This window comes from Temnothorax nylanderi, unplaced genomic scaffold (genome assembly GCF_030848795.1).
Source record: "Temnothorax nylanderi isolate EJ_2023f unplaced genomic scaffold, tnyl_v1.0 TNYL_tig0059_pilon, whole genome shotgun sequence".
Lineage (NCBI taxonomy): Eukaryota > Metazoa > Arthropoda > Insecta > Hymenoptera > Formicidae > Temnothorax > Temnothorax nylanderi.
Window position 1 is genome coordinate 434031 of NW_027249121.1, and position 9362 is coordinate 443392.

Sequence of the window (9362 nt, forward strand, 5' to 3'; positions counted from 1 at the left end):
TACCCGCCCTGTCCTGTGTTCCTGAGGTGTACTACGACGACGATCGTATACCTCGTGTATTCTGCGCTGCGTGAGAGGCGGGCTTCGTCCTTCCGTTTCGTGTGAGAAAACGGAGCGCATTTTTGCGTGCGAAAACGCCTGTAAACTCCTCAGTGCTGGTACCGGGGTGCTAACAACAGTCCACGTGATACCTCGTGCAAAGTTTTAGGCAATATTATCACCAGCGTTTGACACGAAGTGTACTAATATAGAGGTGTTAAAATAAAGTAGGACGCTGCATTTTACACGTATATATATACAGTCTTTCAAGATATTATAGTTAATGTCCCAAGAAAAAGACTGTGCACACTTTTGAGCGGCGGACGATCTAGGCGAAATGAAAAATCGCCACGAGCGAATTCCTGATGCATGTACGAAGGATACGTCCTGCACGTACGTCGTGAGCCTCCGGGAGGGGCGGGGGGAGGGGGGACGTCGATTAGACCGATTACCGCCGGGGTCGTCGGGGGTGGGCTCGGGGGTGCGTCCGCCAGTTCGCCGGCTCATCACGTGACGTGATGTCACGTTACCTGGTGGTCGCCGACAGGTGTTCGGGTTCGCACGACCAGGTCCGATCGCGAGCAAGGACTGGGCGCGCGGAAGCGCGGAAGCCCGTTATCCGGCGTAAATCCAGCCACATAATGGTAACGAGCACATCCGGGCGGACGGGCGACAAGAAGCGCGCTCATAACGCTAACGCTCGATCGATCTCTCCCCGCAAGAATAGATTTTACAAAAAAGAAGAAAAAATGCGAGCACCTTTCAGTCCCCGACGAAAAAAAAAATCAGACGTCTAGAGAGAGAAAAATCTCGCCGGGGAGGAGATAATTTAGATTCCAAAATAGGATAAATTTCGCGAGGTACAAAGGATTTTATATATATATATGGAGTATGGACAGAAGCTACGCGGCACGTTACTCGAACGTGCGTTTAATTTCTCTCGCAGCGCACGCTGAACTCGCATGAGAGGGACACACAATTGTTTCGAAGGCGCCTGTAATTGCGCGGCGCCGTGGGATCACGACCACGTGGTCCCTCCCCGGTGGTCCCTCGCCTCGCCCTTTGCCCTCGCCCGTCTCTCCACCTGAGGCTCGTCGCTCCCTTCCGCAGTAAATTAGATATTACGATACTAAATGACGTTATTTAACCCGCCCGTGCGTGCCCGTGCCCCGTGGAGTTGAATTTATATGCAGATGTACAACGAAAGTCGCGCTCGCGATCATCGCCTATATCCTCACCGTTGCACGATTAGCCACGATTCCCCGTTCGAGCACGTCCGTTCGCCACGCGGCGCGGACAGAAAAATGCGATTTTGACCGCGCGAGAGTCTAAAACACGCCCGAAAGAAAGCTGGAAGGCACTCTTCACGCTACTTCGGGACGTCTCTCAGGTTCTTATCGATCAGTTATCTTAGTTATCTAGATAAACGCGATGTATATAACGCACATGGAATTACAATCGCGAAGGTCAAAGGACGCGGAACACGATCGTGAGGCAAAAGTAATCGATCTCTTGACCGTTAATCGCGGGCTAGAGGATAATTACAGGACGGCCGCGAGCTGCAACATTAATGAGAGCGAGGAGACCGAAGGGAGGGAGCAAGGGGGGAGGGGAGCGATCTAGCACGCGCCGCCAGCTAATTTACTTCATAATAATTACCGGCGGCGCATTAAACATTCGTTATACGTGGGTAACGTGAAAGTGTCAGGTGCTGACTGTCCCAGAGGCAACATTAGAAGGCAAACGTAGGCTACGTATCGTATACGATATATGCTACGTTGGCGGGTCTATTGCGGAGGCGCGCCTGTATAACGTATGTACAACGCGCCTCTCCTCTCCGCCTTCGCATGTGTAAGACTCGCACCTGCATCGCCGCCCGAGGTCTCCCAGAAGGACGAGGGAAGAAGATCGTAATTCTGAAAATAGAGCGACCGAAGAATCGCGTTAACTCTCGCCCGTGCGAAAGTTTCCTGAATTTCCGTACCGATTCGATCAAACTTGCCGCGGAGGTTCGACCTCGCGGCGCGATCTCTCGTGATTTTTCCTCATATTTTCAGATGTTCGCTGTATTACTTCCGAACGAATTTAGAGAAAGATTTTTTTCCCTACCACTCTGCGATGTCGTTTCTCTCTCTTACAATTAAACTGCACTCGTAATTCTTAGAACTTTTAAGCTTAACGCATGCAGTATTTTTTTAGTATTCTTTAGTATTCCTTTTTCCTCCCTTTCTCTCTCTACTTCCATTTTCATTTTACTGCTAGCCGTCCGTTTTTTCTCTCTTTTTGAAAAATTTACGCTACGATAAACGTATTTCCTCTCTCTCCTCTTTTTTCATATTAAATTCGACGAAGTGTGCGTACGATCAGAAGTAAATGACGAATGACTTTAAAAAATTATGCATGTCATAAGAATTACAGATCGAGGCCGTGTAAGATGTGTATGTGCGATAAGCGTCGGCGATCAGTCATCGCGAGGCCGCGACGTGTACCGTCGAGCGATGAACCACACGAATCGCAGATAATATACCAGGCATAATGATTGGCAGATCAGAATCTCTCCGGTTACCTGAAATTGCGGTACTGGTCGTTATTCTTTCGCGACAATGAATATTTTAGATCGCGCTATAGCAGCGTACCTTCATTACGGACTAAATTTGTAATCTGTATGGAATCAATTTTAAGTACAGTTTTACATTCGAAATGAACTCTACAGTTTCTGAACCTGAATATTCTGAGAACGATTTTCCCTTCCGCTTGCTCGTTAATTGCAATTTATATAAAATAATATATTTATCGTTTAAAGTTCGAGCTCGAATGGGATGTATTTAAAGCGAACTGCGAAGCCTTACTAATTACAAACTCGATCAACTTTCGATCGCCTCGCAACGTTTCTGTAGATTGTAGGTAATGACCCGACAGCGAAATAAATAGTAACGCATTAATATCCATTAAGTATTGAAGAGTACGAGAACGTTATACAGAGTCTCTTGTCGCGGGTTATCTACGCGCGCGTCCTTTCGCACATCACATTCACGTGACCTATTATGTTGCCGCGGATTGCAGATTGGCCTCGCGATAACACAGTGATAAAACGGCGAAGGAGAGGAGAAAACGATCGGCACGTCGCGATTGGCCAGGAGAGTCCGCGCCCGCATTTCGCCTTGACCAACGACCGACGATCGCATCGACGTCGGCAACGAATCAACCGGCGACGTGACAATGCGCATGCACTCGGAGGCGGGGTTGTTCGATTCGAAGTGACTCCCGTGTGTGCTGTATACGTGACCGCGATGCTGCAACACGTGACGTGACGCGGCGCGTTATCGCGTCTGATGAGGCGAGTATCTGGCTAGTCGGGGCGAACTGCTAGTCCGACTTCCGACCACTCCGACCGCGCGCCGCCGCAGGGAGTTCGTTACGCGAGATCGAGGCTTTTTCGTGTGAAAAAGCTCGAATCCTCGCGCAATCGTAATCTTCGGACGACTTGGATTAATTCTTAATATTTGTTTCGACCGAGACGCGACGAGTGAACGTCGGATGCGGGAGGATAGCAAAACGTCCAGTTTCAGATCCCGTTGACGAGATTTATTCAACGCCTTCGAGCATGTGTACGAAAAACGCGTATATGAATAGTGAAAAGGGAATCAGGCAGTAATGCGAGTCGTCGTCGAAGAAATTTTGCATCAACGAAGAGTTTGCCGATGATGTATGAGTCGAGTTTAATCCTAAAAGGCTATTAAAGTCTAAATAGTATATGGACCTAGAGTCTATTTCTTTTCAACTCTTATTCATGGTTGCGTGCACTTCAAATATTGATGTTTTTGGACAATTTAATATTAATTATTGGCAATTTTTCTAATCCTATTATATTCTTCGGTCTTTTCTACCCCTATTTTATATATAATTTTTTTAAATTTGGTTGATTAGACTCAGAGTTGTACGCGATCAAAGTTACGAGGTCCATATATGAACAGTGTAGTCTAAAAGTGATTGAGACTTGAAGTGTAGCCTTTAAGGGTTAAAATTTTCTATTTATTTCTACTTCGTTTAACATCTTCACATATCTTAATAGTTTTGTACGCAAAATACGCATATATAAATAGTGACATGTATCGTAAAACGGACAAACAAGTACATGTTTCTGAGAAGAGATTCCCTCGTCGTGATCGAGTGCGGTTCACCGAATGGCACCTTTCGATTTCACGAAAGATGTGATTGTCGACAACTGTGGCGCAAGTTATGCCTGAAGCGGCTCTCAAGGTTCGACTGATTTTAAAGACCGTCCATTTATGTGCCTGCGACCTAGGTCATAACACGCCTGTACTTCTCTCCTATATTATTAAGAACTGCGATACGGCCAACGGGCACGGACCAGTTCGGACGTGTTTTGCCCGGAAAATTTTTTTTAAGTATTGCGACTGTTACTGTCTGCATTGTGAGTCCAATTAAATTCATTGCGTCAGTGCAACTGAAAATTAAGACACGCCTTACGGCTCGTACGACAAGAGGGTCGTTCTGGCCATATTCAAAGCAGTACTGCTCGAAGGTCACATTTAAGAAGAAGAAGAAGAAGATTATTAAGAACTCACCGTTCGAGGATCGAAGAGATGCGTAAAATACACCTTGACCCCGCGCATTGAGAGATACCTTTCGAGAAATGAGTTCGCACTCACATGCGAGGACGTTGTGCACCGGAAACGCAGTCTCTGGCGCATTCTCGGCGCTACATCTCCTGCGGAGTTACAGCCTCTTCGCTCCGAACTCAGGTGCGTAAATCGTATATGAAATCCTAGAAAAAAAATTTAATTATATATAAAATATGTCCATATATATTTTTCTTCTTTTATATAATATCTGTTTGTAAGTTCGTATATATAAGACAAATAATAAAAAGAAAAATAAAAAAATAATTAGAAGGATAATTTTCGCATTGTTTTTTTTTTAACAGAAAAGTGATACTTTTTTAGTATTCCTCAGTTTGAAGAAATGGAAAAAAATTGCCCATATATAATCATATATATAATGTAATAATCATACATAAAATATGATTATTATAGAATGTCGTATAATTTAATCGCAATTTTATTTTTTGTAAAAAAAATGCAAAAATTATTTTTCTAATTATTATTCAATTATTCCTCTTATTATTTTTCTTATATATGTGAACAGAGATTATACAAAAGAAAAAAAACCGTATAAATATGGACATATTTTATATATAATTATCTTTGCAAAATTTTTTTTGAGACGCGCGATATTATTTTCTTCTGTTAAATATATCTAACGCCAATTTATTTTACCAAAAATTAATAGAAATTTTACAATTTCATACTGCGTGTGTTACTAAATTTTGACTTTGCACGTGATATATTATAGTCTTTTATTTTTGCGTCAATACACTTTACACTAGATACAGAAATATTTCAGACATATCGTACGATATCTTTTATTTGTCGCTTATTGGTCCCCGTTATGCACAAGTGAGCAAGTTGACCGATATCTAGATTGATCTATGATATTTTGCAAGCTTCTTCCAAGTCCTCCAGTAGCCGTGATCGTCTAGTGGTTAGGACCCTACGTTGTGGCCGTAGTAACCCAGGTTCGAATCCTGGTCACGGCAATGTGAAAACATTGTCACGGTGGAGGTTTTTTTTTTTGCACAAATTTTTTTTCTCGTATTCTTTCATTGATACCTATAACCATTAGAATAATATATGTTAATAAAAAAGCGTATTATTATATTAAATTTCAACAATTTCTCGGAATAACTCGGGGCAATCTTAACAATTTATTACTCCGAATTCATAATAAGAATAATAATAATTTTTATAATTTAAAATATCCGTATGTGTGTGTGTGTGTGTGAGTCCCATAGTTCGTATTACAGGCTACAACATAATTTGTTATTTGCATACATTAGTATTAAAAAAGATATCGAGACTCTCGTTTGCCTTAGTTAAGTCGGTTTGATTTTTGCGAGCACGCATTCTCGTTACAAACGGCCGTCTTATTCGCGGCATCGCCATTATATCGGTGTTTTCTTCCCTAAAATTGTAACTGGCGCGTTCGAGCAGTTTAACATCCGAACGCGAATTTTACGACTTGGCTTAACAGCCGTGGAGCAAATTCGCGCGAACGCTAACGCTTGCACAGTTTCGCACGAACCCACGACGTGGTCGTTGCATTTTATCATCACGACATTTCGGATCCCGATATTTCATCGTCGGTAGCATGCACGTTATAGCCGCGCGCGATAGCCGGACGGGGTAAAAGTTTCAACTTCGCCCCGGCGAAGTATCCAAGTGTCAAATAAATCTTGCATCGATCAAGCGAGCGAACAAACTGCGCTCCACATGCAGCTAATTAATCGCAAAGAGAAAGGGGGGGGGGCGAAGAAGCGAGTGTTTATTACAGCTTTTATTATCGCCTACGTGAGAACTAATTTGTATAAAAAGTTGAAAATATTAAACAAAGAATTACATAATGGGGCGTTACGTTATACGGGAAAAAAATATATAACATTTGTTATTGCATATAGTACAATTAATTTTATATAATGAAAATCTCTCGTCGACGAAATGTTATTTCCATCTTGATTTTTTACGATATATTATTTAAATAATGATGGCAAAAAAAATTATAAATGTACCCCTGGTGGGACTCGAACCCACAATCCCCGGTTTAGGAGACCGATGCCTTATCCATTAGGCCACAGGGGCGGTCGGTGGAGATGCCTCTAAACCGTATAAACCTTGCCGCCCAGCAATTTAATTCTTTTTTTTTAATTTCACGATACAAAATAACTGATATGCGATCAATAGGATGCGCGGTTTTTGTTAGAATGAAATTAGAATTAAATTAGAATTAAATTGCTGTTTTTTTATTCGCAGATCTGTGCAGGTACGAGGCGTACCCGTCCCGGGACTACGGCTTCGTCGAGCCGGATATTTTGTCGAGTTCCGTGCCGGCGGATTCCTCGCCGTTAACGTCCTCTTCCCTGTCAGCGACGCTCTCGCTGCCGGGGACTCTGCTTCAGCCACCCTTTCTAGCGACGATGCCACCCTTGATGCAATCCCTGAGCGTGCCTCAATCCTTCTCAACTTCCCCCACAGGTAAGCTAGTCTCTGTGATCTTTTAATATTTTAACGTTCGATCCTCCCTTTACACAATCTTCCGATCCACGTCCATTTACATAGAGGGGCTTTCTATTTATTCACCGATTAATAGGAGGGAAGCAACTGCCTCGGTAGCGCAGTAGGCAGCGCGTAAGTCTCATAATCTTAAGGTCGTGAGTTCGATCCTCACCCGGGGCATTTTTTTTTTCTTCCACACAAAATCCTGCCGTCTCGTCGTCGCGTCCCGTCGTCTCGTGATAACATATATGTGATAATAATGTGTATATTTTATTATTATTTTATACGTGGGCGAAACAGGTGCTATGAACCGCCACTTCGTCACTACAAATGGCATAACCGCTCTCCACAGAAGACCCAGAAGCGAGAAGAAACCGATTCCGGACGAACAGAAGGACGAGAAGTATTACGAGAGACGTAAGCGGAATAACCAGGCGGCGAAGAAGTCGCGGGACGCCCGCAAGATCAGGGAGGATCACGTAAGGATCGCAGCCGCGACGACTTCGATCAAACCGCGATTAATTCAATCGCGGCGCAATTGCTCGCGATAATTTCTCGAACGTAATTCCTAATTTAATCTTCCTCTTATTCATGTATCAAACGACAAAAAATTAGCATAATTAATCTCAATTAACAAAGTTGACTGTACTCGACAGGTTAATCGTTGATTCTTCCCTTATTCTAAATTTTTAAGGATCCTCACAGGCTCGAGGATTCGGCCCCCGTGAAATTCTATCCGACTCGCGCCAAGAAATTCCGACGTTATAATATAAAAGAATTTAAAAAATGAAGATTTTTTTTATATGATTCAAAAATAAAATTTATGGCCCCGGTATAGTCATTAAAAATTTTAATCTGGCCTTCACAAAAAAGGGGGACGTCTCTATCTTGCTCCCTTAAGATTCGATATAGCGGACGATGTAAAAATTGAATTCACGGGCGAGTCGCTCTAACAAGTTCGACGTTTTCAATTCGTATAACATCTGCTTACCTCTTTTCACAGATCGCGCTAAGGGCGACGATGCTGGAGCACGAGAACGCGATCCTGAAGGCGCAGATAGTGACCCTTCGGGAGGAGGCGCAATCCTTGCGGCATATGTTGCTCAAGCAACACGCCCCGGCGATACAATCGATCGAACGATCACTCTCGTCCGTGACGCCCGTGACGCTCTCACCACCGCGTACGAGCGCGGAGAGAGAGCGTCTGGATTGTTAATTCCCCCGGAGATTCCTCCGAAAAGCGTGTGCGTGTACGAATGTTTATTATACGTACGAAACTCAAATCCGGTTGCGATTTGCACCGGCAAACTCGCGCGAAACCGATTTCATGCCCGTTTCTACCAACATAGATTAATTTTAATTTCGGTTTAACTTAACTTTTTCGAAAAGTAAAAAAAAAATAAGTTTATTAAATCGAGATTAAAGTTAATTGGTAAAAATGGACAATCAGTTTCGGAGAAGATTAAGATAGAATCCGAAGAGACTTCGGAGACTTTATTATTTATTGTTGGAATTATTATATCATCCATTTTAAGTATAATTATATATATATATATATATATATATAACTGTTGCTTGAACGCTAATAAAAAGAGATGATTCAAGATATACGAACCAGAAACCAATGTGCTATTATACGAAATCATCCTGGAAGTTATTTCATCTCATCTCGCGGAAGCATTCTCCACAAAATCCATGTTGCCTTTCTTTTTCTTTTACCGCGAAAGACGAAGCTTATTTGCTTACTGGCTGTCGTGTTTTTCAGATAAAAATATAAAAATATCCTTATGAGACATCTAGCGGCGTAGTAAAACATCAAAATTTGTAGTAACCAATAATCGGTATGTGCTCAAAAGGTAACTAGAGAAATTGATATTTTCTTGTATTCTTGTATACCTGAGCGAAAAAGAAACATTATATGTATTTATATTTTAAGTCGTTAGGAATAGGGAAAATCCGAATAAAAAGATTTAGATAAAGAATATTTATGATGCGCGTGCACTTTTGCAACGTGGACATTTTTTCGAAGTGTCTAATTAATTACAATTAATATTCCTATTAATCCTAATTCAAATTCTTTTTGAATAAACAATTTTTTTAAAAAGAAACCGATACAATGAAAACGTGATAAACTAATAATGTTACGTAGCATAGGAGTGATGTGTATATACATATACACATATGTATATA

At 42.2% G+C, this 9362-nt stretch overlaps 1 protein-coding gene and 3 non-coding genes across 4 annotated transcripts; 3 read left to right on the plus strand and 1 right to left on the minus strand.

Annotated features, from left to right (window-relative positions):
- Positions 1-3430: 3430 nt before the first annotated feature.
- Positions 3431-9315, plus strand: LOC139773230 (uncharacterized). Its single transcript, XM_071707519.1, has 5 exons — positions 3431-3745; positions 4112-4805; positions 6930-7151; positions 7473-7651; positions 8176-9315. Exons 2-5 carry the CDS (start codon positions 4697-4699, stop codon positions 8386-8388), a joined length of 723 nt encoding a protein of 240 aa, XP_071563620.1. The 5' UTR covers positions 3431-3745; positions 4112-4696; the 3' UTR covers positions 8389-9315.
- Trnah-gug (transfer RNA histidin (anticodon GUG)) lies at positions 5588-5659 on the plus strand. Its single transcript has one exon. It is a non-coding gene; the product is annotated as a tRNA-His (tRNA).
- On the minus strand, positions 6686-6758 carry Trnar-ccu (transfer RNA arginine (anticodon CCU)). The gene has a single exon. It is a non-coding gene; the product is annotated as a tRNA-Arg (tRNA).
- Positions 7280-7352, plus strand: Trnam-cau (transfer RNA methionine (anticodon CAU)). The gene has a single exon. It is a non-coding gene; the product is annotated as a tRNA-Met (tRNA).
- Positions 9316-9362: the final 47 nt, after the last annotated feature.

Coding starts and splice junctions, on each gene's coding strand:
- LOC139773230 (XM_071707519.1), top strand. CDS start 4,697: ATGAGTTCGCACTCACATGCGAGGACGTTGTGCACCGGAAACGCAGTC. Junction 4,806..6,929: donor CCTCTTCGCTCCGAACTCAG/GTGCGTAAATCG, acceptor TTTTATTCGCAG/ATCTGTGCAGGTACGAGGCG. Junction 7,152..7,472: donor CTTCTCAACTTCCCCCACAG/GTAAGCTAGTCT, acceptor TGGGCGAAACAG/GTGCTATGAACCGCCACTTC.